At 35.2% G+C, this 27,540-nt stretch overlaps 4 protein-coding genes across 4 annotated transcripts; 1 reads left to right on the top strand and 3 right to left on the bottom strand.

The window, feature by feature from the left end:
- Positions 1-308: 308 nt before the first annotated feature.
- LOC101212097 (28S ribosomal protein S29, mitochondrial) lies at positions 309-5,470 on the bottom strand. The gene is made up of 7 exons (XM_011658970.2): positions 5,020-5,470; positions 4,785-4,945; positions 4,419-4,630; positions 3,708-3,962; positions 3,506-3,592; positions 1,671-1,843; positions 309-761 (listed from the first exon to the last, which is right to left on the bottom strand). Exons 1-7 carry the CDS (start codon positions 5,385-5,387, stop codon positions 650-652), a joined length of 1,368 nt encoding a protein of 455 aa, XP_011657272.1. The 5' UTR covers positions 5,388-5,470; the 3' UTR covers positions 309-649.
- Positions 5,471-7,595: 2,125 nt separating this feature from the next.
- On the top strand, positions 7,596-9,223 carry LOC116404380. Its single transcript, XM_031886710.1, has 2 exons — positions 7,596-8,839; positions 8,929-9,223. Exon 1 carries the CDS (start codon positions 7,605-7,607, stop codon positions 8,826-8,828), a length of 1,224 nt encoding a protein of 407 aa, XP_031742570.1. The 5' UTR covers positions 7,596-7,604; the 3' UTR covers positions 8,829-8,839; positions 8,929-9,223.
- A 1,427-nt stretch (positions 9,224-10,650) lies between these two features.
- Positions 10,651-15,393, bottom strand: LOC116404497. The gene is made up of 5 exons (XM_031887013.1): positions 15,331-15,393; positions 12,044-12,187; positions 11,502-11,960; positions 11,296-11,391; positions 10,651-11,196 (listed from the first exon to the last, which is right to left on the bottom strand). The coding sequence occupies exons 1-5, from the start codon at positions 15,391-15,393 to the stop codon at positions 10,651-10,653; spliced, it is 1,308 nt and encodes a 435-aa protein (XP_031742873.1).
- Positions 15,394-21,736: 6,343 nt separating this feature from the next.
- On the bottom strand, positions 21,737-27,124 carry LOC101219036 (beta-D-xylosidase 1). Its single transcript, XM_004151064.3, has 7 exons — positions 26,502-27,124; positions 24,477-24,758; positions 24,195-24,364; positions 23,971-24,068; positions 23,770-23,880; positions 22,978-23,631; positions 21,737-22,613 (listed from the first exon to the last, which is right to left on the bottom strand). The coding sequence occupies exons 1-7, from the start codon at positions 26,910-26,912 to the stop codon at positions 22,027-22,029; spliced, it is 2,313 nt and encodes a 770-aa protein (XP_004151112.1). The 5' UTR covers positions 26,913-27,124; the 3' UTR covers positions 21,737-22,026.
- Positions 27,125-27,540: the final 416 nt, after the last annotated feature.

Genomic DNA, 27,540 nt, shown 5'->3' with positions numbered 1-27,540 from the left:
TATTCTTCTTCAAACCATTTACTACCCCAACCAAAAAAAAAAGTCACTTTTCATAGAAACATTTGAGTTCGATATTTTTTTTTAGTTTTAAAAAAGATTAAGTGGTAAGTTAGATCTATTGTGAAAATTATTAACAAAAGTTATGGACATGATAATTTTTTTTGCAAAACTAGAACACTTTTTTTCTGTCCAATTTGAGCATATATAAAAGAAAAGACAATAGCCATGAACTAAAATTGATATGGTAATTGGGGGACTTGTGTACAGGAACTAAAATTTTATGGTAAAAGATGTAGAACAAAAAAGAGTTGAAGAACAAAATGGTATTTAAGCCAACAATGAAAGAAATAGAATAGGTAAGTGCGGAAAACTATTGCAAAATGAATGACCAAAATGGGCAAAGTATCTCAAGTTTTTCCATTAAAGATGACAGCTTACTGAAGAATGTAGGTAGACTATAAAAATTGTGCCCTACAAAAGGTTAATTCTCTGATGTGGCCCTTATTAGAGAGCAGCAAACCTATGATATGTAGAATAGAGTGAGAAGGTTAGGGGAATCTGATTCTGAGGGAAGGAATCTCCATGAGAACTAAGCAATGGTACCGAGTCCAGAGTCGAGCAGGCAGGAAGGAAATAGGCCTCATTGTTGTCACCGCATCAATGGTGCCAACCACCGCATTTCCGCTCCATTTCCATTTGACAAATAGTATATCTTTTTCCAGGCATCCTCTGAGAAGGCTTCACGACGGATCAGTCTTTGTCTGTCAAGAAAACAAACAACTAACTAAGCAAACAATCCCCCTACAATGCAACATTTGTATAGAAACCAGGCTGTGAGCTAATCAAAATCATGCCAAGTATGCAACCAAGCAGACGAATATATGCAAATGCAACTTCAAATTTTAGACTAAAAAGAGATAGACGGCATTCATTTAACAGATCTTTATGAAGTAATACGCATCTTGTTCATTACTATTAATCCCCTCAAATGTACTGAATGCTTACCCATAGAAAAGAATCACGTAAACGATTAGACTTCATCAACCATCCCACCAGTAAACAATTACAAAAGGGATCCTCAATCTTAGCAGTTAGCAGTGTCCCTACCTTGTGAACTGAAAATTATGCAACTACCTCTATTGTTTTGGCCAAGGAAACTCTAATCTGCAGCAACAAAACTTCCAAGGGTTGATGGAACTCTTGATAGTTTTCCAATACAGTTGTTTTTCTTAATACTCTTCCTTCTTTAACTATTCTCTAAGCCAGCATTTATCACGGTAGGAGAAATTCTAGTAGTTTTCTTGACTATAGTCCCTCCTGTATTTCGATTTTTTTTTCAAATGGCTTTAACTCGTTAATAGGATTCTATACCTACACGATTCTCCTAGGTTGGTTGTTAATTAACAAGCTTTCTAGTTCATCCAGTATCAATAAGACTTGAGAATGTCGAAATAAGAAAGCTTTTAAAATATAGGTCAAAAGACGGGAGTTGGCGTACCATCTTTTTAAAAGCTCTGATCTACCATCATAGACAAATAGGGGGCTTATTCTAAATCCTTGATCAAACAAATCTTTTGTAATTCATTTTTTCAGTTTATATTAAATTCTTAATTTATTTCAGTGAAATTAGTTTGCTTTCAAAATAAGAACCACATAAGCATACTGCATACCTGAGGTAGTAGTGGAAAACAGAAGCCGCTTCATCAAGACTGTAGCGAGGGAAATTAACACGTGCACCTAGAGGAACATCTGGCAAGTCTTGACGCAACTTTCCTACAGCAGTTGAATGGGAGAAAGCACCAACCATCATGTCGTCATGCATCATAGACCTAAAAGCTTTTACCTGCCAAAGATTAGAAATTCTCATCATTGATTGGAAGAAAAAAAAATCTTTTGTTTGAAACTTTTAAAGCCGAGTCTAATGGGTACAAGGCACCTTTACTTTAAAAATATCACACATTCCCGAACGGTTATAATGGTAAGAGCTTTTAATGTCTTTAAGTTATTAATTTTGAGTCTAACAAGTCTTAGAACTTTAAATAGCGTCTCAAAGATTAGAAACCTATTTAGACACACAAGTGAAAGTTCATGAACTTGAGAATCCAAAGGCTAATCAGTTGGTTTTTAGAGACAAATTATTAAGGTAAAAAAGTAATAGTAATAAAATAATAATAATAATTAGAAAGGGTCAACTTTGAAAGAATACAATGACATCCAAAAACACCAAGGCTAGAAAAATAACTCTTTAAAGTGATAAATGACTCTCATCAAGAAGAATAAGACTTAGAAAATAATTACAAAAAGACTTCGTCAACAACACACACCTAAAGAGATACATGAAACCTGACAAAGTAACCAAATGTCACAAGAACCCCCTCTCAACTCCTCTAAAGGATATGTTTGTTCCACTCCTCCTGAGACTCCACACTAAAGCCCCAACCCCAACTTGCCATAGGAATTAGGAACCTCTCCCTCTCGCAAAGGGTAGAATGGGAAGGAACTCTTTAACCATCTCCCTTGATCTCAATGGCTAAATGGACCAAACACAAGAAATAAATAAACTCCAAATAGATGTTGCAAAAGCACAACTTCAAAGAATATGATTCAAATCTTCTTCTGTCCCGACACAATATAAAAAGATTTAAAAACTTATAATAAATTTAACTTATTGTAAATTTTTAAGTTTCAAGAATCTACTGCACACAACTAAATTTGAGTCAAACGTGTACTTGAACCTAGCTTTTACATCCTCCAACCACTTAGAACCGAACTTCTGAACTATTGTCAAACTTGGGTTTTCCATTTTTAACTCACTGGTCAAGTTGTGCCATTGACATAATATTATTGAATGAGTCTTCCAATTCTCTTTCTCCTCATGATCTATTTGTACTCCCTAATTCTGATACTCTATTAATAAGCCCCATTGCCTTAAACCCGATCTTTGTCCTCTTTTTTCTTTTTCTTTTTTATGGGATAATCAAAAACCTATCAAAATTCATATAAATTGAACCGTGCATTTCCAAAGCTAATCTAAATGGGAAATAGGAAAAGAAAAAGATAGGAAAAATCAAATAAAAAAAGATTAAGAGAAAACATAGTTGAAACTTGAAACACGCAGCAAAATTATAAGTAACTCAGAAAGACTCCCACAAAAAGCTATAACTATTATATTTCTTCACTTGTATGCACAAAGCCATCGTTCATTCCATAATTCTTTCAACTTTACTCTCCTTTTTTGAATCATATCGCCCTATCTGTCATGTTTTAGTCTCTAACATCTAACCAGAAAAATAGGTAAAAGAAGTGAAGGACATGAGTTTCACAGCAAAAATTGAAATTTCAAGGCAAAGGGACTACAAAAATGATGGATGTAGAGGGGCTAGCTAAAATGCATGAGGTAAGTTACTAAACACAAAAACCGATATGATATTCTAGGAACGCCCAATGAATTGTAATAAACAGAATTAACTAGAACACAATACTTTCAATCCAAAGTAGTACTAACCATTGCAAGTTCTCTAGCATGTATTGGTCGAGTTGAACGAACAGTCACTGGTTCTTCATACTCACTGAATGTAAACCAGTTGTTATACTGGACAAGAAGTAACAATCATTATTGCAACAAAATTCATTTTGGAATGTTTAATTCGTCCAAGAAACTTCATTTTAGAAATCAAATAAAGGGTAGATGTAGATTTGAGTCTCACTTGATCAATAGCAATGAGCACAGGAATGTCTTTCACAAGTGATAGTTCTTTTCTTAAACGAACTACCACCCCAACAGCCACATGAGTGTGCTTGATTCCAGTATCAATTAAGTCGTATAAAGTAGAACCTTCAGGCATCCTCATGGAATCAGCACCTTTAGCCATCCCAACACCAGCACCCTCTCCCAACGGTATAGGTTCATATATTTGGCACGGCAATTGTCTTAACTGGATCTCATTGTACTTCAGAAAATCCTGGTCCAAACCAGCCCGCCAAAGAAAAGTATATAAGTCTAAGTCAACTGTTCAGTATTATATATTTATCCTAAGTCCTCACATCATCTCCTGAAAGCTCATCACAAATCGGTAAACACTAGGCAAAACATTTCCCAGTCAGCTACCATGAATAATCATGATCATGAGAGATCATTTCCCTTGTCAAGATTCTCAACAACGTTTAGTAAGAATTAACATCCATCAATGGAATTAGGAAATACAGCATTAAACTACATGTCTAAATCTGATGCAATTACAAGGTTTGAGAGTTAGAAAAGACGGAAAAATAGAGCATGAGGTAGCGATCCCAAAGACTTCAATAAGAAAACTATTGAAATTTGGACCTGCATAATCATGACAAATGCACTAGAAGATCCTGAAAAAAACACGCCAGTACTTCAATCTAATTCTTAAGTAGCAGGAAAAAGTCCTCACTCTCAGAACATCTTCAGCTTGAACGGGTGTGTCCCAAAGTCCTGTTTGATGGTTTTTAAAGAAGAACCCTCCATGTGTCCACCGACGTCCACTAGGAACATATAAAACTAGCCAACCTTCTTCGCGAGCCCATTGAACGAGCATGGCGAGCGCAATACTCTTTCCACAATTAACTGGACCATCCAAGACGATCTGTTTTCTAATTTTTGAACCTGGACATTTGAATATGAATAGCTAAATACATTTGTTCGACCAAAGATTCAGACGTTCAAGAGTCCAGTCTCCACCCTAAATTACCAGTATCTTCGATATATCTAAATAACACGATAACCATCTGAAGAAATGAGAGTAGAAGAAAAGTAATACCAGCCGGAGACAGCAATGAAGGATCAACCACCCGCCTGAAATTGTCACGGAGATCCAAGAAACTCTGCCGCACAAGCACAGCACTTCGTATAGACTCTTCAAACTCCTTGACCATCCCCACAGGCAAACCCTCCGGCAGTACCTCATTAAGTCCTTCCATACTTCCATTTCGCAAAGAAATAAATAAAAATCCCAAAAAATATTAACTCACAAACAATGTAGAAAACATACGTACTTGTATTTGAAATAAGTTCCTGCATCCTTGCGAGTGAGCTGTGAGAGTGAAGAAGCGGAGGTAAAGAGTGGGCGGCCATTCGGGCCAACATCAAGTGAGGTATCATTTTCCTCGGCAGCAAGACGGCGGGCGCGGATTTTATCATCAGAAAGAGCCGCATCTAAGTCGTCGGAAGCAGCAGCAGAGGCGGAGGGGTCGTCACCGGCTTTGGCATCGGCCTCGGACTTGCCCTTCTTGCCCTTCTTGACGGGGGGTTTGGTGGTCTTAGCTGAGTAATTTGAAGTAAGGGATAGGATGGGCGCAGGGTTTCGATTGCAGATGTGGTGTTTGGAGGCTGCAGATGTTGCTCTGAGAATTGACCGCAACATTTTCCGCCGGTGAGAGATGGAACGAAGACAAATGTGAGATTTCGTGTTTTGCGAAACTCTGTCAACGGAGTGAGCCTCCTTCTGTTATGTATCATAGGAATTGAAATAATAAATTTTCTCAACATTTGGGGGAATTGACAAAAATAGGCAAAAAAATAAATTGGAGGTGAAATGACGAAAATACCCTCATTTAATTTCAATTCACATTTGCTCTTCTCTTCTTTTCCAACCCCTCTCTCTCTCTTCAATGTCATTCACATGAAGGAAAAAAAAAACAGAATTTCGAAGGCAGCCTTCTTGTCCTCTCCTCATAGATTACGTAAAGGGAAAAAAAAAAAAAAAATTCCTTCTGTTGCAGTCTCATAGGTTACGTAAAGAAAAAAGAAGCATTTCTCCTTCTCATAGATTATGTAAAGGAAAAAGAAAAAAGAAAAACCCATTTGCGATTCTTCTCCTCTCTCAAAAGTTTGTCAACTTTCCGCTTTACTCCGGTGTCGTTCATCATCTACTCCGGCGAACATCTCACGCATTGTGGTTTGTTTTAATTTTTAAATCCGAATCTGAATTGTGTTGTGTTATATGTATATATATTTTTGCATCTTAAATGTATAAATCAAATATTATTTTTTATTGTTTCAAGTTGATTTAGGGTTGATTTAAGGTTGCTTTATAGATGTTTCAAATGATGTTAGCAATTTATCATTATTATTATTTTATCTCGCAAACATCTGGTAGACATCTCGCAAACATCTCGCAGACATCTTGCAGGTTCTTAAATTGAAATGTTTAATCTGAAATGAATTGATTTAGGGTGACTTTTAGCTATTGTTTTTTGTATCTCGCAATATCCTAAACATTTTGTAGCTGTCAATATCGTAAACATGTAGGGTGTGACTATGCACGTTTTATTTAGTATTTACCTACTGTTTTTTAATAAACTTTGTTTATGTGATATGTCAAATTCTAACTTCAAATCATTTTTTGCAGCAATTGAAAAGTATAAGGTGGTTTAAGGATGTCACATGTTCCCATGTTAGTGCGTTACGGTGGTATGTGGGATGAGAGGCGAAGAAAATACGAAGGAGGCATGTTAAAAGGCATCGTTGTCAGTAAAGAAATAACACATAAAGATTTACAGGCAGAATTATATGACCTTGCAGAAGTTGACCCTTCAAAGTTCGACGTAATGATAAGATGCATATATGAGATAAAAGTGGAACACGAAGCTCCTACATTTGAGTTAAGCAATGACCGTGATTTGAAGTTTTATCTTCTTAGTGAAAATCCATTAAAGGTCCCTTTATACGTCTCATTTGAGCCTAAAAGTAATCAAAGCAAAAAAGTGTTAAGCAAAGATTACAATTCAGTATCTGGCAGCAACCAAGCTCATAACTTAAACCCTCATCCTCCAATTGTAATGGATACATTAAATGAGAATGAAGTTCATGTTCGTGAAGTTGAAGTTGGCTTGTGTGATAACGTGATAGGGACCACTTCGGCTATATGGGAATCATATGAGTCATATGATTCGAAAGATGAGACTTTTACATGGGAGCCAGTAGAGAGATGAATAGTGAATCATTTGACATCCCACAACATAGAGATGGTCCTACAAAAGATTGCAAAGGAAAATCTAAAGTTCGTTACAGCTCTTCTAGCCAAAAGTTGAAGACAGACAGGAATGATTGGTCCGAAGAAAGCTCTACAAGTGAGGAGTTTGATGTAGGACAAATATTTTTTTCCAAAAAAGATTTGTCAATGAGATTAAGTGTCTTGGCAATGAAAAAAAATTTTCAGTTTGTAGTAAAAAAGTCTACAAAAGAGGTTCTCTTTGTTAGATGCATTGACAACAAGTGTGGTTGGAGACTGCGAGCGATGAGATTGAAGGATTCAAATATATTTAAGATTAAAAAGTATGTCAAAGTTCATTCGTGTTCTCTTGACGTTTTGAATCGTGACCATAGGCAAGCAAAATCTTGGGTTGTTGGAGAATTAATAAAGTCAAAGTTCAACAAGGGAGTCGGTCGTCTATACAAACCACGTGATATCATAGAAGACATGAGGCAAGACTATGGCATAAATATGAGTTATGAAAAAGCATGGCGCGCTAGAGAAAATGCGTATGAACGAGTGCGCGGGTGTCCTGAAGAGTCATATAATCTATTGCTTAGATATGGTGAAGCTCTCAAACTTGCAAATGTAGGTACAATATTTCTCATGGAACTTGAAGATAATCGTTTCTTCAAATATCTTTTTATGGCTGTTGGTCCATGTGTTCGAGGATTCTTAAACTGCATTAGACCGGTTATAGTCATGGATGGAACATTCCTTAAGAACAAATATCGGGGTCAGTTGATAGTTGCTGTTTGCTTGGATGGTAACAATCAAATTTATCCTCTTGCCTTTGGAGTGGTGGACAGAGAAACAGATGCTTCAATACAGTGGTTCTTAGAGAAATTGAAAGGTGCAATAGGAGAGGTGCCTAATCTAGGCTTCGTGACAGATCGAAAAACATGTTTTTCTAAGTGTATTGCATCGGTTTTTCCCTCCGCATTCCATGGACTTTGTGTCCAACACTTGACTCAAAATTTGAATGATAAATACAAGAATGACACTATAGCTACTTTGTTTTACAATGCATCTAGAACATACCGTGAATCAACGTTCTCAGAAGCGTGGAGAAGTATTCTTGCATTTCCTAATGATTCAGGAAAATATTTAAACGATGTTGGAATAACACGTTGGTCTCGTTTTCACTGTCCAGGAAGACGATATAATATGATGACAACAAATATAGCAGAGTCCATGAATTCTATACTGAAAGAACCTAGAGATTTGCCTATTGCTTCATTCCTTGAACATGTTCGAGCTTTGCTACAACGTTGGTTTTGGGAGCGTCGAGAAGAAGGCATTAAAGTGACGTCTACATTGACTAAATGGGCAGAGTTAGTTCTACAAAAGAAACAAGAACGAGCTTTGACAATGAAAGTCAACCCAATTGATTGTTACCAATTCCATGTTAAAGATTTAGATAAAGAGGAGGTCATAAATCTTCATACTCAAGAGTGCACTTGTAAGGAGTTTCAAGCTGAGCAACTACCATGCGCACATGCCATTGCTGTTGCACGGGATCGCAATATAAATGTTTATAGCTTATGTGCTAACTATTACACTAATGAATGTTTGTTGGCAGCATATTCGGAGGCCGTCTACCCAGTTGGGAATCAGTCGGAATGGAAGACAACCGAAGAATATGTACATATGACTGTCTTACCTCCGAAAGTAGTCAAAAGAGTTGGTCGACCGAAGAAAAAGAGGATTCCAAGTGTCGGTGAAGCACCAAAATTGCATAAATGTGGTCGATGTAAAGAAACAGGCCACAATAGATTAACGTGTACCAATCCAATTTCATACATCCAGAAGTCGAGCATACAAGATTAGTACCCGTCTTGGTACGTAGTAATAGTTTTATACTTGCTTGGTTTGTGCTTGCGTTGTTTGCATGATCACGATGTAAAAAAGGTTCATTTTTTTAATGCAGGTGGAAGATGCTTATAAAATTGTGTCCTGTGTTGTTTGCAAGATCACTAAAGTCATCTCACTGACAATTCTAAGTTGAAGACTTTTCTTCTGCAACTTCAAGACTTTCCTTCTCTTTTTATTTATCCTACTGTGAACTGTTTATAGAATATTTACTCCTTTGGCATTTCAAGCTTTTTGAGAAAGACTTGAAATCCTATTATGACAATATTGTGTGCTTTAGAACTCAATAAATGCTCTCCTTTTGCTACTGCAGTATTAATGATGCAAATCTTGCTGATTACTTTTAGTTTTTACATTCATCTTCAAGGTTCAGCCTCTGTTAGTTTTTACAAGGTTCAGCCCTTGCTGATTACTTAAAGGTTCAGCCCTTGCTGCATTTGAAGCCTCTTGCTGATTACTTAAAGTGTGCAGTAGTAATAAATGCAAAGCTTTTGCTACTTTTAGTTTTTACAAGGTTCAGCCTCTTCAAGCATATGAACCACCATTTGCATGAAGGGCCTTGTAGATGGAATCTTAGTCGTGCAGCGAAGTGCGATCCTTACCACTTTGACTGCGTTCTCCACCTGAGCCTATGATATGCTGGGATCTACCATCTCTTTCAGATTACCTTTTAGATATCTCATTCTGCTTTCCTGTTGTTTTCATGGCAGTTGTCTTAGAAAATGGGCTTCTTTTATGTTGGTACTTTCATTAGAACAACTCCAAAGCTGCAACGAATAATGTTTGAACAATCCGTGAGAAGTAAATAATATTGTGTGCTTTAGAACTCAATAGCTGCTCTCCTTTTGCTACTGCAGCAGTAATGATTCAAATCTTCAAGCATATGAACCACCTCTTCAAGCATAGTAATCTCAATGGAAAAAACAATAATTAATAACACTCAAAGGAGTGACAGTTAATGTCGATGAGTTGACTCTGAAAGTTCAGGTAGTAGCAAGACTGAGCTAATAATAAGTAATGTATAAAGTCGGTTGGTTAACAACAAAGGTACAGAACAAGACACAGATCAAAATGCTACTATTGGTAATGAGGATCAATTGTTCCTACATAAGATGTTTTTATAATGAAAACCTTCTACGTGAGGCTATATATAAATCCATTTTTCACTAGGAGCTAACTAAAACTATTTCCATGGGCATTGAATACCAAGCATAATTCTCTAGACCACTCTTGTATCATGGTAAACTTACATCCCCCACATTTTATCATACCATAACCTGTTAATGTATGCAACGAACAAGTCCAATACTTTACCACCGTCATACAAAGGAGGCTCTTGCTGAGATAACAGAGCTATCAGCAACCTTCTGGAAGTTTAATTGATTTTGATGCAGAACCTGAACCCATTGCTTCTGCAGTTCCACAGCCACCACAAACCTCTGCTCCATCACCGGTAACACATCAAGAATGTCTATATTCATACATTAGAAATCCAAAAATGTTTCTAAGACACCTGCCAAAAACAATTAGCATTCAAAGAGGTGAAATTTTCATACATTGTGGGATAAATTGGTCTTCCTAATTCTAAGAGCATGAGAATGTTGCTCTCACCTGCATTGTTGTACATTATATAAAAGTTCTGCACACTTTACAATTTTCCAAGAGAATGAAATAAAAATTGCATACCATAAAACAAAAATGGTATTCATTCCATTATATAAAACTATTTATGTACATAGTTTGGAACATATACAATTCCTTCAAAAGTTGGAACTAAAAGTCAATACATGGGATTGTTGGTCCATAATTGAAATGTCAATTGTTTTCTAAAATATGACATGTTTTCTTGACATAATGTAGCTACATCTAAACCAGAAGCTTCATATTCGAAATACTTAATTGTAAATACACCACAATCACTATTGTTGCGTTGAAGTGGAATGGAGTCGACAATGACAAGTGGCCAAGGTTCCTTGTGTGTTGATGATCCGCCTCTCCTAACAAAGAATCCAGTAGTATCGAGCAAATTTGGCACCATCTCTTGAATTGGCACTAATATGCTTCTCATATCTTCGGCACTCGTAAGCGACGGAAGCGAATCCCATACCTTAACTTGACAACGTACCAAGTCCAAGCATAATAGAATCCAATGATTGCCATGGATATTGAATGGAGAGTAAATGTAATCAACATTCACCCAAGGATCTTGACAGTCTTGTTTTGATCCGACAACATAGTCAACCAACCGATACTCCTCCTTCCAGTGAAATGGTCGATTCTCTTTAATACATTCTTGATATTCAGGCCACTTCGCAACTAATAGTCGCTGGAAGGAAAAAAAAACACACATGCATGTATACAATGAGACAATAAGACAAATATCAAAAGCAAATTCAGTACATAAAGTATGGTTGCGAGTACAAACCATGAATAGTGTGTCTACAGTTGTGAAGTTTTGAGCAGAAGGTATCATGGCTGTCTTAATGTTGAAGCGAATGAGAAGAAAGAGTGCATCCAAATGCTAATAGAAACAAAATAAAACATTTAATTCGGTTATGCGATCAAACCAACTTCTTGAAGGTACTAAGTGCTCTAAAACTGTAAATAAGAAATAATGAGAAAAGTTCTAACCTCATCCGCCAACCACCGACGACACATGAACAAGTCTCTGAAAAACTCCTTCGATTTTTTCCCGTGAAAAGTTTCATGCACCTCATCTTTCGTACGCTTGTCTGTGATCCAAGCTCTGAGTCGATCTAAATGGGCGTCAGGTATTTTTTGCATAGGATCATAGACGGATGGTTGAGACTGAGAGGTGGTGGTGGTTGATTTTGTAGTCCGTTTATCTAAAGCTGTGAAGGGGGTTGACAAGTATACACTTGCACGCTTGCTATGTGCGGGCCGAACATGTGGTCGTTTAGTGGATAATGGTTCTATCTCCATGACGTCTGAATCAAAATAAGTAAGACTTTTTACTCCAATTTCCTCGTTCAAATCGTCAACGACGTCTATTGGCTCCTCCAAATCAATATGAACCTTCTTATCCAACTCGTCCATTGTGTCATCCTCCGTGCGGTTTGCTTCGACACCCTATGGAAGGTCAAAATGCATTACTAAGGATAAAGCATTAGTAAGGATGATTTTCACCCCACTACACAACTTTGATTCCTAACCTGCTTTTGAAGTTCAACGTGTTTCACCCCATCACTTGTGTCATCCTCCTTGGGCATCCTCAACCAAGAAGGTGTACCGGGTGTGTCAACATCTTCAGTCTGGGCATCATGACCTTCAACTCCCGTGCAGTCTCCTTCTTCACCCTTTGGAAATGTCAAAATGTATTGGTAAGAAACACTTTGAAAATGTACCACAAACTTTGAAAATGTTAAACAAACTTTGATTCCTAACCTTTTTTTGAACTTCAAGGTGTTTCAATATAGTAGACTAGCTAAACATGCATTCTAAACGGTTTAGGAAGTTAACACTCTTATATTGGGACTTCTACTCAAAATTTTGGAAGGTGAGGGATAGGTGCTGATAGGTGCGAGATGATGGAAAAATTCAAGGCAAAGTTGCTAAGTCTAATAAAATTGCTAATCCTAAAGCCTTAACACCTAGTAGACTAGCTAAACATGCATTGTAAACGGTTTAGGAAGTTAACACTCTTATATCGGGATTTCTACTCAAAATTTTGGAAGGTGCGAGATAAGTGCTGATAAGTGCGAGATGATGGAAAAATTCAAGGCAAAGTTGCTAAGTCTAATAAAATTGCTAACCCTAAAGCCTTAACACCTAGTAGACTAGCTAAACATGCATTCTAAACGGTTTAGGAAGTTAACACTCTTATATTGGGACTTCTACTCAAAATTTTGGAAGGTGAGGGATAGGTGCTGATAGGTGCGAGATGATGGAAAAATTCAAGGCAAAGTTGCTAAGTCTAATAAAATTGCTAACCCTAAAGCCTTAACACCTAGTAGACTAGCTAAACATGCATTGTAAACGGTTTAGGAAGTTAACACTCTTATATCGGGACTTCTACTCAAAATTTTGGAAGGTGCGAGATAGGTGCTGATAAGTGCGAGATGATGGAAAAATTCAAGGCAAAGTTGCTAAGTCTAATAAAATTGCTAACCCTAAAGCCTTAACACCTAGTAGACTAGCTAAACATGCATTGTAAACGGTTTAGGAAGTTAACACTCTTATATCGGGACTTCTACTCAAAATTTTGGAAGGTGCGAGATAAGTGCTGATAAGTGCGAGATGATGGAAAAATTCAAGGCAAAGTTGCTAAGTCTAATAAAATTGCTAACCCTAAAGCCTTAACACCTAGTAGACTAGCTAAACATGCATTCTAAACGGTTTAGGAAGTTAACACTCTTATATTGGGACTTCTACTCAAAATTTTGGAAGGTGCGAGATAGGTGCTGATAGGTGCGAGATGATGGAAAAATTCAAGGCAAAGTTGCTAAGTCTAATAAAATTGCTAACCCTAAAGCCTTAACACCTAGTAGACTAGCTAAACATGCATTCTAAACGGTTTAGGAAGTTAACACTCTTATATTGGGACTTTTACTCAAAATTTTGGAAGGTGTGAGATAGGTGCTGATAAGTGCGAGATGATGGAAAAATTCAAGGCAAAGTTGCTAAGTCTGATAAAATTGCTAACCCTAAAGCCTTAACACCTAGTAGACTAGCTAAACATGCATTGTAAACGGTTTAGGAAGTTTACACTCTTATATTGGGACTTCTACTCAAAATTTTGGAAGGTGAGGGATAGGTGCTGATAGGTGCGAGATGATGGAAAACTTCAAGGCAAAGTTGCTAAGTTTAATAAAATTGCTAACCCTAAAGTCTTAACACCTAGTAGACTAGATAAACATGCATTTTAAACAGTTTAGGAAGTTAACACTCTTATATTGGGACTTCTACTCAAAATTTTGGAAGGTGCGAGATAGGTGCTGATAGGTGCGAGATGATGGAAAACTTCAAGGCAAAGTTGCTAAGTCTAATAAAATTGCTAGCTAAACATGCATTCTAAACGGTTTAGGAAGGTTAACACTCTCATCTTAGGACTTCTACTCAAAATTTTGGAAGGTGCGAGATAGGTGCTGATAGGTGCGAGATGATGGAAAAATTCAAGGCAAAGTAGCTAAGTCTAATAAAATTGCTAACCCTAAAGCCTTAACACCTAGTAGACTAGCTAGACTAGCTAAACATGCATTCTAAAGATTGTATTCTATTGGAACTACATCACTAAAAACATTAACAAAGTAGAGAACAACAATGCAGCTTATGATAATGTCTTTCAACAAATTGCAAAGGAAATGGTCTTTCAACAATGCAGCTTATGATATTCTATTGTACTGGTAGCTTTGCAGAGTTTATATGGGATACCAAATATATGTTCGAATTCAAGTTCTAAACTCCAAGGTATGGTTTTTCTATTATTACAGTACATTGCAAAGGAAATGGTTTTTCTTCCTAAAAACAGAATGGCTCACACGGTTCTCTATGTCTGTGTGCATACGACATGCATTTCTTCTCTAAAATGTGCCAAAAACAAAAAAACTCACATCTCAACAGACAACTTAAACAAACAAGATGGAATACTGTAATAATAGATAAGCTACAACAGACTAACTCTAAAAAAAAAAACTGAGATTTTATTACTCACTTGACTTCAAAGATGATGGATATGGCACTGCCAACGTAGAGGAGTGGATAAGAAATGGAGAGGTCCGGTGAAAACAAACCTGAAATCGAAATGGATGGAAGTGGAGAAGCGTCCGCCGGAGTTGAAGTCCAAATTAAAACAGAGACCCGTGCAGAAGAAATGGAGACGTTCGGTGAACAAGTTGAAATCGGAAAATATAGCAGAGAGTCGTGGAGAAGAAATGGATGGAAGTGGAGAAGAAATGGACGGAAGAGAAAAACGTTCATCGGAGGCGGGAGAGAGTTGAAGGGGGTAACTGCAGACGCGGAAGAGTTCAAATGCTCTGGTTTACGTTTTTCTTTTGAACGACCTTCTGTCTTTGGGTTGAAGAAAAGGAAAAAGAAGAGGAAGGAAAATAAAAGAGGGTATTTTCGTCATTTCACCTCCAATTTATCCTAAATCTCAACTTTTTTACAATCAATCCTAAAACTCTTTTTCTACCCCATTTTTGGCCTATTTTTGTCAATTCCCCAATATTCTTGTTTTTTTTTTTCACATTTTCAAATCAAATAAATAATTTTATCACATTCGTTCTAGATTTTTACTCGAACCTAGATCATGTGTTAATCTACTAATATTGATAAAATACTTTTCAAAAAAGTCTATATAAATTTCGACACAATCTCCCCGTTGGAATGATGGGATTTGGCATTTGAAGTCAGACCTATACAACAATTGTTAGCCAACTTCATGATCAACTACGATGTCCCATCATGATCGATCGACAGTCACAACAATTGATATTTTAACCATCGGCTTCGGATCATTTTGATTGTTGATTATCAATTTTCTTGATCGTCTGTGACCAGTCATCTTGATTGCTTGTGACCTGCAACTTTGAACATTATTGTCGTGGGGTGAACATCTTGATCGATGACAACTAATCGTTATCGTTAATTATCGATCTCATGCCATTAACAAGCGAGTAAAGTGATGGTTAATGATCAATAGCCATAACCCTTGATGGCTCTCGTGATGGTCGACGACCAACCAATCATCAAATTGGCGATCGTTGATCGTCTTTCACCATCAACGACCGTCTTCGTCAAGGCTTCATACACTCTTTCTCATGGGATTGAGTAGTAAACATTATTCAAACTCATGGATTACATTTTTTTTCTAACTCAATTTAGAAATTTCATCTACCAACTCCAAAAACCACCCTCGTGACCATTGTCGATGACCACTAGGTGTTATTTCTGATAAACTCGGTTGACGAACTTTCAACCGTCAATTTTGCAACTGCTCCAAACCTTAAAAAATTAGTAAAAATTAATTTTTGAACAACTTTTTTTTCTGAGTCATTCTACGTTTGCCTTTGATTTAATCCCAATAATGACTTTTTAAAAATACACATTTGTTTATTTTCTTTTCTTTTGGAGTTTTTTATATAACTATTATTATTAGATCATTTTCTACCATGGTTTCTTTTCTATTCTTTATTTTAAATTAATCTTTCCACCATTTTATGAGATTTTGTTTATTTTGTTACATTTTTTCAAGGTGAAAATTGATGATAATATAGTGAAAATTGTAATTATATATCACATATATATCATGGCTTATTTTTAGTTTAATAACATTTTTTTTATTTAGTCAATTTAACTACAAAATCTAAAACTTATTCAGCTTGACTTAATAAAAAATATTTTTTAAAAAAAAATCATTTTTATTTAGATATCCTTTGACAAAAGTGGTTTTAAAATACATGTGTGCCATAAAATACAACCATAATTATGGCAAAATGTAACTCTGCTTCTTTCACTATTGCATGACCTTTTTTGTTATGCTTATTTTGAAACATATTAGATAATTTTTTGTTGGAATTTTTTGTCCTAAAACTCGTAGTTTGTAAATCATATTCTGTTCAATAAAGTTGTTATTGAGAAATTAAATATTATAATCTTAAATCCAATAAATCAAGTTCCAATGCTATTTTTTGAATAAACTTGAACTTTATGTGTAAACATAAACGTGGATCAAGTTCGAGTATATAGCCTAAATAGTCTATAGTATATGAAATAAAGGTTGGGCGCCTTATTTAGAGAAACTATGGATGCGGCCCACTTTGTAGTACAAACGAGGTGATCCTAATCGTTCATGTAGAGACATGAAAGTAGGGACATCCTATGTAAAATGTTTACATAAGACTGAACCATGAATTAGTCATTTTTACGTTATAACACCGTTTACTGTTTAAAACCGACTATCTCAATTATTGATGACCTAGGTAACTTAGTCTTAATCCTGAGTTAACTATGAACTTATGTTCACACGAGATTATCCTTAGATCTGCATAGGTGAGGGCAGCTCATCAGCGTTGGCCCAATAAGCCTCTCATTTCAAGGGTAAGATCATGTGGATAGCTGGGAACATAGGGTACAAGATGGAATTCACTCCTACCCGCTTTAGGGTTAGTAGATAGGTTGTTCTCTTAAGCACTGAATCCAAGTCTTGAACAAGGGGCCCCACCCTCTCATTGACCCGAGAGGGATTAAGTTTATAGGTTGAACCTTAAACCAATTGTTCAATAGTGGATTAGTGGCACTTAAGGAGCAAGATGTAATCTTGGGGGTAAAACGGTATTTTGACCCAGCCAAGGTTACGAGCAACCTGTGAATGATTAACTTGCTGATTATGGTTTTATCAAATGGACACAAATATATATATAGTGAGGGGAGTGCAACTACGGGACTTTAGTGGAATGACCCGTTAGTTAACGAATGTTAATTAACTCGGTTTAAAAGAGTTTAGCTAGTTAATCTTGAATCGTTGGAGCCATGATCTATAGGTCCATTAGGTTCCTCTGCTAGCTCATATGGATTAAACTTAGAACAGTGTGATGAAATAAGTCGAATTGTTCGAATTGGGAGAAGAAAGGGAAACCGACAAATATAGTGATATAGTCGTCGGTCTTCTAATTAGAAATAGAGCTTTATGTTTTACATACTATAAGTATGAATGCGGATTCATACTAAGAAGCTCGGAATTGATAGAATTGGTCAAAAATAGTAAAAAGTCAAAATGTTGACTTTTGACTTTGAAAAGTCAAACTTTGACCGGCCTTATATTCAAATGTGATTTGAATTTTGGAAAAATGAATGTGGATTCATGCTCGGAAGGTTGGAATTAGTCAAGACGGACAAAATGGTAAAAAGTCAAAATATTGACTTTTGACTAAGAAAAGTCAAAGTTTGACTTTTGACTAGAAATATCTAATGACCATTTTACCCTTGGACTAAGTTAGTGGGAAAATCCAACATTTTGTTGGATAATCCCAATAACTCTTAGTGGGATATGTGGCTATATGAGATATAGACACCTAGCCCACTAAGTTCCACTAATTGTTAGTGGAACATTAGGTGTTGAGATTTGGCAAATGAATTGCATGCATTTTTTCATGTAATTAGGTTATAAATAGAGGTGTTTTCAAATGTTGAAAAAGTTTTCCCTCTTTTATCATTTTCATCATCTCAACAAAAGAAAAAGAAAGCTTCCAATCTCATTTTATCTCCATTACTTTCTACACCAAAATTGGGTCCCACAACCCGGTTCTTTGTCTAGAGGATAGCAGTTGAGTACTAGTGGTGGTCTCGGGTAGAATTGGTAAGAAGATATCAAACCTTTTGAAAGCTTCAAAGGTAATATTTCTTAAAACCCTAATTTGATTAGTTTATGGTGACATGTTAATTGTGGCAATTATGGTAGAAATTCGATTCTTTTTCCGCTGTGCATGACTTAGTTCTATCATTTTTAACAATGCTTAACTAAAACTTTCATAAACTCCACTCGATTATGTAATTTGTTATATTTTGTGAATAGTTAATATTCCTACTTAAACCACCAATGTTAGCAATTGTAATCAACATTATTAAAATTATTGTTATTTAATATTAAAATTTCTCGTTTTTATATTACTGTCATTATAATCAAAACTGTCCAAAAATTGAATTAGAGGCACAATATATATATAAAAGGATAGTTTCAAATTTAGCAATTAGATTCAAAATAATTAAGTATACAACAACCTTTTAAAAAATTTGCAAATATAGCAAAATTTGTCAAATTCTATCAATAATATAAGTCTATCATGTTGCAAATATTGGTCTATCAGCGATACAAGTCCATCAGTGATGGTTTTGCTATATTTGCAATTTTTTTAAAATTTTGTTATATCCTTAATTATTATTGTTGAAATGATTATCAATTACAATTTTTCAAAAACTAATTAAAAATTTGATGCAAAAATAAATTTAGGACGTACAATTAATAAAAAGAACTAAATAAATTAACTAAACACGAGAAATTCAAAATTAGCACCCCAAACACAAGCATAAGAAAATCCAGATTTCCAAACCCTGCACCCCAAACACAGTCATTTGTAATACACGGGCAATTGATTTTCAGGCATTTGATTACGAACTTGTGTGCCAAACACCCCCTAGGAGTGGGTTTAGAATTGGTGGGGTTTGACATTTGAAGTCAAACACATATTTCTCCGCTTGGAATAAAATTTTTGAAATTAAGATTCCAAACTCATGGGCTTGGAATATGTTTTTTTATATATATAATTATTGAATGTCATATTTTTTAGAAAAAATTTCACTTCAACATCTTATCAATAATTGTTGGCAACAATTGTTAGCCAACCTCACGATCAACCATGATAACCGATCATGACCAATCTTCGATCACAACAATCGATAGTTTTAACTGTCGGCTTTGGATTTTGATAGTCGGCTCTAGATTGTCTTGACCATTGATTATCCATCGTCTTGATTCATCGGTGATCGATCTTGATTGCTTGTGACCTATAACTTTGGACGTTATTGTCGTGGGGTGAACATCTTGATCGATGATAATCAATCGTTATTGTTAATTATCGATCTCATGCCTATTAACAAGTGATCATAGCCATAACCCTTGACGACCGATTGCTATGATGGTCGATGACCAACCAATCGTCTTAAAATTGGTGACCGTTCATCATCTTCATTATTGATCAACAAGTGTCTTCACTAAGGCTTCTTACACTCTTTTCCATGGGATTGAATAGTAAACACTATTCAAGCGCATGAATTACGTTTTTTTCTAATTCAATTTAGAAAATTCATCGACCAACCCCAAACACCACCCTAGCGCCATTGTAGGTCAACCACTAGGTGTGATTTATGACAAACTCAGTCGACGAACTTTCGACCACCATTTTTGCTACTGCTATAAACCTTGAAAAATTAATAAAAATGAATTTTTGAAAACTTTTTTATCTGAGTCATTCCATACATGCATTTGATTTAATCACAATAATATTTTTTAAAATACACATTTTTTATTTTTTATTTTATTTTCTTTTGGAGTTTTTTTTTATAAATATTATTATTAGATCATTTTATAATTATCTCTTTTCTATTCTTTATTTAAACTTAATATTTCCTTAGGAGATTTTGTTTATTTTGTTATATTTTTTCAAGGTGAAAATTAATGGCCTATATAATTTGATCTCGAGTATAAATCAAATATTAATATATCGGTAACATAGTAAAAATTGTAATTATATATCATTGTTTGTTTTTAGTTTAATAACATTTTTCATCTATTTTGTTAGTCAATTTAATTAGAAGACTTAAATATTTATTTGAATTTACTTAAGAAAAAACATTTTTTGAAAAAAAAAATACTCATTTTTATTTAGACCTCTTTTGATAAAAGTTGATTAAAATACGTCGCATGTGTGTCATAAAAAGACAAAACTATAACTTTCATTTTTGCATGACCTTTTTTGTTATGTTTATTTTGAAACCTATTAGATTATTTTTAATGTCGCTTAGCTATAACTTTCGTAAACTTAATCCAATTAAATGGTTTGTTATATTTTGTGAATAGTTTGTAATATTTATACTTAGACCATTTATGTTAATGTAACTGTAATCAAAATTATTATTATCTAATATTAACATTTATCTTTTTTACCATTATTTTCATTAAAATCAATAGAGTCAGTAAATTGAATTAGATGTACAATATGTATATATATATATATAATCAATTGAAATTTTGATACAAAATAAATTTAGGACGTATAATTAATAAAAAAACCAAACAAATTAACTAAATCGATAAATTCAAAATCAACACCCCAAACACAGATATAAAATATATATATATATTTCCAATTTATGCCTCCAAACACAAGCATTTGTAATACCCAGGCATCAGAACCCATCAAATAATAGTACTACAAATTTGATATTTCTTGACGCACACAAATTTTGATCTCTTGATGGTCATGGCAAAAAACCATTCAAGAAAATATTTTTCTTGATACAATATTTATCTTAACGATCATGTACGTCAAGAAAAGTCTCCTTATTTTGTTGAAGAAAATACTAAAAAACATTTTTAAAAAATAGATTTTTTATTTCGTTGATGGGAAAAGTTCCATTAGTTTTGTTGATGGTTCACAAACGTCAAGAAAACTATTTCTTGTTGAACAATAAACATGAAGGATAATATATAAGTTGACTAACAATGTCGATCAAGTTATATAGGTTTTTTTTATGGACGAGCCTCATCAAGGAATGAATTTTCTTGATTTGCAATGGCCATCATCGAAAAAAAATCAATGCATTTGTTTTAGATTTATTGACGGGTTTAAAATTTTCTTGATGGGGCTAAGGTTTCTTGATGTACAAAGACAACAAAAAAAAAAAAAACATAAACCCTCCATCAAGAAAAATGATATCTTGATGGACATTGTTTATTAAGAAAAATAAATTATAATTTTGAGTTTAAGATAAGATCACAAAACGTATAAAAAAAATGATATTTTGATTGACAAACTATTTTGTACTAAGCATAAAATTCGAACCCTCGTTAATAAACTTAAAAACCACGATATTCATCAATAATATTTTTAAAACTTTACTATTTTTTTCCAATTATTATATATATATATATATATATATCCATAATACAATATTATTTTTTTTAGATAAAAGCTAAAAATAACATGATCGTCAACATGAACTTAGCTCAACTGGCACACCTATGTTCTTATGGATAATAGGTCTCGGGTTCGAATCAATACACAACACTTATTACAATATTTTTAAAATATATATATATAAAAAAAATAATAAAGTAGAGAAACCGTAAGTGTAACATAAGAGCCAACCATGACTTCATTGAAAAGATGAAATTACAATAAAAAAATTAAAAAAAACTACATAAAGAGCCCCCGGCAAATTTGCTGCGTTTGAGGCACAATCGTACTTTTCAATACCAAACATCTTATAATCACAATTACTTCCAATTTTCTTTTTCAACCTATTTGATTCTTTTTTTTTAATATTTACAATCAATTCACCTTTTTAATTACTTCTATGTAATTTTAACATAAATTATGGCAAAAACACCATCAACATTAACGACAGTGTTCACAATCAATCAGAATTTAATATCCTGTAAATCAGCTTGAAGTGAAATCGAATGCGTGAGATCACCAATATGTAGTTTATGCTCACCCATCGGAATTCTTCGAGTTCCAAATTCATCAACTCGGCTGAGATGATCGCAAACATGGATTCCGATTCGAACTCGCTTCTGCGATCCGGCAATGAGATGAACCTTTTCGAATCCTATCAAGTGCTTTTCCGGCGACCAGGTCTGGTTCGGAACAGTTGAGAAGACGAGAATTGTGTGAGATCCGTCGACGGTTCCGGTGTTCTTGACGTCGATCATAATGGGGAGATCGGAGACAGAGGCGCAGTCGGTGTGAGAGACTTTGACTGTGGCGGAGGAATTGGGGGAGAGACTTGAGAGAGGGAGTGAGATTTTTGTTGGGGCTTCCGCAAAGGATTGGGAGAACTTTGAGTAGCTTAAACCGAACCCGAATGGGAATACGACCGGGCCCTTATAGAACCGGTAGGTTCGACCCGGATAGCCGGTTGATGGGTCGGGTCTTAGGCCCATGTTTGTCATTGGAACCTTTGCTAGGTAGCTTTGTGGGTACCACGTCATTGGCAATTTTCCTCCTGTATCATTTCAAGATATCCATATATCATAATATACCATTAATTTCAAATTTACTTCAAGAACTTTTGAAGTTAGTCAATTCAAAATCTTGTTTTTCTTAAAAAGAAATTCCTCAAGCTTTAATCTATTATGAAAAGAAAAGTTCAAATGTCTCCAAAATTTTTAGTTTGTGTCTAACAAGTCATCCATCTCTTCAACATTTTTCAAATTTTCACAAATTTATGAATATCTAATTTTTTTCAAAAGCTCTTAAAATTCATATACCAATCAAACAATTATTTCACAGTTCATAAACTACTTTATAATTAACTCATAACTTTACCTAAACCATTAAGAAAAGTAGAGAGGAAATGAAATAATTACCAGGATTAGTAGCCCCAAACAAAACATCAGCAATGGCTGCACCACCAGCTTGACCAGGATACCCAACCCAAAGAATCCCACTAATTTTCCCATCATTTTTCGCAAACGACACATCAATCGGCCCTCCCGACATTAAGACCACCACCGTCGGCCCTTTACAAGCCAACCCAATTCTCCTTACCAATTCTTCTTGCTTCCCAGGCAATAACACCCCATTTCTATCTCTAGACTCCGCTTCAATCGACTGGTCCAATCCCACCACTACCACTGCCGCGTCTGCCACGCGCGCCGCCGCTTCCGCCTCCCCTATCAGCTGATCCCCAACACACGCGACGTTGGCACAGCCTTTGGCGTGGATGGTCTTAACGTACTTTGAGATCCCTTGAACCGGTGTAGTGTATTCACACGCTACTCCGGCGTAGTTTCCTATCATTGTGACGGTAGCGTCTGAGTTTGGGCCGATTACTGCTACTGTTCGGTGCCGCGTTGGGGAGAGTGGTAGAGCTCCGGCTCGGTTTTGGAGAAGAACAATGCCTTGTCTTGCGGCTTCCAGTGCTAGGTGTTTGTGGGCTGGAGTGCAGACGTCTTTAGGGCCTAAGTTGCCGTAAGGTTGGGCCGCGGGCTCGCCATCGAACATTCCGAGCCTCATTTGAACTAGGAGTAAATGAAGCAGCAAATATTGTAATTAGACTTCAAATATTAAAAGCCATAGTGTAGTGTAAACGAGTTTTACTATGTTTACCATTTTTCTAAACTGTTGTTATAAGTGAAAGTGTTATTTATTGCCATTACCCGAAAGTAGATTGGCTAAGGCATTGTTGAGATCAACTTCTTTTAGGAGTCCTCTTCCCACTGCGGTTGCTGTGTGCACAGCCAAGAATGGTCCACAATCCAAATCCAAACCTGCAAATCATCGCTAGTTTAGAGCTATGGTATGCTTTTATTTTAAACCCTGATTCAACTCAAAACTAATCAAAGCATAAAAGTACACACCGGCCTTAATTGTAGACGCAGCTGCTTCTTCCGGTGTAGGAGTGAAATGTTGACTATCATACAAAACTCCAACAGAGTCGCAGTCAGATACAATATACCTGTTTCAATTTACCTTTAATCAATGATTTCACTTTTACATTTTTGTTTTTACACTTCAATCACTCACTCCATAATTAATAGGTGAACTAGAAAACATGATTCTTAATAATTCCATGGTGACTCACCCATCTAGTCCCCAAGCACCTCGAATTGTGTTCTTAAGCAAATCCGGGTCAGCACAAGTTGGCTTCCCATTGACCTGATTGTAAGAACACATTACACTTGCCACTTTTCCCTCCACCACACAAGCTTTGAATGGCACATTATAAGTGTCCTCTAAATCTTGCTTGCTCACCTGGCCCAAAAAAAAGCCCATAAGGTTTAATCAGATAATGGGCTTCAGCCCATTAGAATCTCTTTCACCACACGGGCTTCTAATTTCGAAAGCCCATTAATAAAATAAATACCTTAGCGTTGAAATGGTACCGATCTACGCCATTCCAATTGTCAAGATCATAGGCTGTGTAATGCTTGCAACAAGCTGCCACTTTCAGCCTTTTCTTTCCATCGTTGCCCTGCAGCCCTTGGACGTAATTGGCAGCGTATTTTGCAGCCAAAATCGGGTCCTCGCCGGGAGTTTCTTGGCCTCGCCCCCATCGTGGATCTCGAAATATGTTCACGTTTGGACTCCAATAGGTTAAACCTGCTGTTCCTCCGTTGTACATGGCCCTTGCCTCGTCTGAAACCACCTACATATCAATACACATTGCAATCAATGTCATTGTTGGGAATTATAATACGTAAATCTTAACATGGTTTGTTTAACTCTTCTTTAATCAAGAGGTCAGAAATTTGCATCAATACAATAATAATACAGTGAATTATAAATTTTTGGCTTATTGATAAGTTCAGCCGTCAGGGGCGGCCATTGAAGGTTATTTAAGAATGGTTGAAAGGTCTATTGATTGCCTAATGATTTGAATTAAGACAGGAAATTGTGTCAAGGGAACATTGGATCTTTCTTCCTTTTCTGGTTTTGAAGAAAATCCACCTAAAGTGTGCATACAATTTAATGTGTCACAGACAGTTCTTTTTATTTTAAAAAATCACAAATGTAATAGACACTAAAATAAATTTTATATTAACACAACATTTAATTCTTATTATGGAAGGTTCAATCTCATCCGTAATAACAAAAAAAAAAAATTAATCTAAGATTTTATGCATGAACTATTGACATATGATTACACCTGTGTTTAACATTTCTATTAACACATAATATTTCAATCAATATTTCTACATTTCTGTGTTTGATACCGATATTTAAACCTTTTTTATTTCGATAAAACAACTTGATGTTTTTAATCCATGGTGATAAAGTAAATTTAACTTTTAACCCCATATAATTTTCCTCACATGGCACACACATGCTCTGTCAATTTGACAGCAAGACAGAGGTCAATATAATTTTTCAAAATTTGAGTAATATTATGTTTTTTATTTCTAAAAATATAGAAAGTTTATATATATATTACAGATTAAATGAACAAGTTGTTCTGCTTCCACAGTCAGGACTGGGGAGGACCACTGAATTTTCCATTTTCATGAGGATCAATCAGTACTTTTCAATAGTTTTATGAATGTTTTCTTTACTTTTTCTTTATAATTCTTTGGAGGCTTCTGGTCATAGCAAATTGTCTTTCCCCTCATAAAGAATCAAACTTCAACAATGTTAAAAAGAAAGTATAATTTAATACAATAATGTTAAAAAAAAGTAGTGGGTGAAATGTTTAGCTTCTCACAAATGATAAAATAAAACCGAGTAAATACGTTAATAATTGATTGTTTAGAGAGTTGAAACGTAGTTATACGAAGAATGTTAAAAAACATGAATAATAAAAAATAAAACAAGAATAAAATATAAAATGAAATTTTATAATAAATCGAACTTAAAATAATCGATCTAAACATAGGTTTTGGATTAAATTATAATACAAACTCATTTCATCCCAGATTAGAATGAAATTGAATGACCATAATTTTCTCGAAATATAATGGTTATTATTATTTATTTATATGAAAATATAAGTAAAAAAAAAATCACATAGTTTTCATAAGTAACAGTACTTTCACATACTCATACATACATACATATATCCACACACATCAATCAACCAATCAATCAAATTACTTCCCTTTCTTCTTACCGCTCCAATTTCAAGTTTGTAACTTACGCTCACAATATTTCAATCATAAAATGGCAAGAAGGTCACCCATCACTACCACTTAAGATTTAAAAAACAAAAACAAAATTAACATGAACAGACTTCAAATATTAATTCCCAAGAACAAAAATTAAAATAAATCAAATCAAATACATGGCAATTCTTTTTTAAAAAATTATAAAAACAAACCAATAAATAGTAAATGAACGTTCTATTGTGTTTTAATAAATAAAATAAAATGGGAAGGAAGAGAGAGAGAATTATGACCCGTCCGATTAGAAGCCAAAGCGACTGATTGAAAGAAGCAGCGGTTGTGATGACTTGAGGAAAGCTAGTGGCTCCAGGGAAGGTCCCACCAAACTTAGTCCCGGGGCCTACATTAGAAACTCCATGGAGAGCTTCCGACCACCACTCATATCCTCTAATCCCCAGCCGCGGCACCGCTATAGCATTGTTTACTAAAAGCCTAATCTTTTCACCTAACGTTAATCTCCCAATCAAATCCTTAACTCTCTCTTCAATCCCCAACGACTCCTGACAGAACCCCATATTTCTCGTCCCCACATTCCTCTTGTCGCATGCAAACGCCGCCGCCCCCTCCGCCGCCGGTACCCCCAACGCCACCGCCGCCGCTACTATCACCACCACCATCGCCACCGCCGAATACCCATTTGCCATTACAATAATTGGAAGAAGATAAACAATGACTAAGTGAGTGGGTTTAATAGCGTAAGCGATGAAGGAAATGGGTTTTTATAGGGGAAAGTGTGCGTTGTTGGGATGATTTTTTCTTTTCGCTTTCACGATTGGGTTTCCACGTCGACGTTTCTCATGAACATATTTGGGATTTTTTCTTTCTTTCTTTTTCATGACCAATGTATGCAATTAGTTTTTTTTAATATGACATTTTATTAACCAACTTCGTATAAAAGGATTATAATACGATGACTAATTAAAGGTTTTTGTTTCGTTTTAGTTTTGAAGTGTGATATTGTCCATTGTCTGAGTTTGATAGAAATGTTGATAAAAATATAAATAAAATGTTAAAACCTCCATAGATTTATTTAAGAAATTAAACATTTTACACTTGGACACATACCAATACGTTGATATCAGAAATTAATTTGGATTTATTTAGTGAAATGATAATCATACTATTGTATAAGATGGGATTGAGAGTGAGAGTGAGCAAATTGTGGACGCATCTCCAAAGTGGGGTACACTACTCACTATGAGTATAGTTACTAAAAAGGAGGATTAGATATAAAACTAAGCAATTAAAAAAGGAAAAGGAAGCGAGGAGGAA

The sequence above is a fragment of the Cucumis sativus genome, chromosome 6 (assembly GCF_000004075.3).
Source record: "Cucumis sativus cultivar 9930 chromosome 6, Cucumber_9930_V3, whole genome shotgun sequence".
Taxonomy (NCBI): Eukaryota; Viridiplantae; Streptophyta; class Magnoliopsida; order Cucurbitales; family Cucurbitaceae; genus Cucumis; species Cucumis sativus.
Note: the sequence above shows the minus strand (reverse complement) of the source record. Positions and strands in the feature narration are given on the sequence as shown.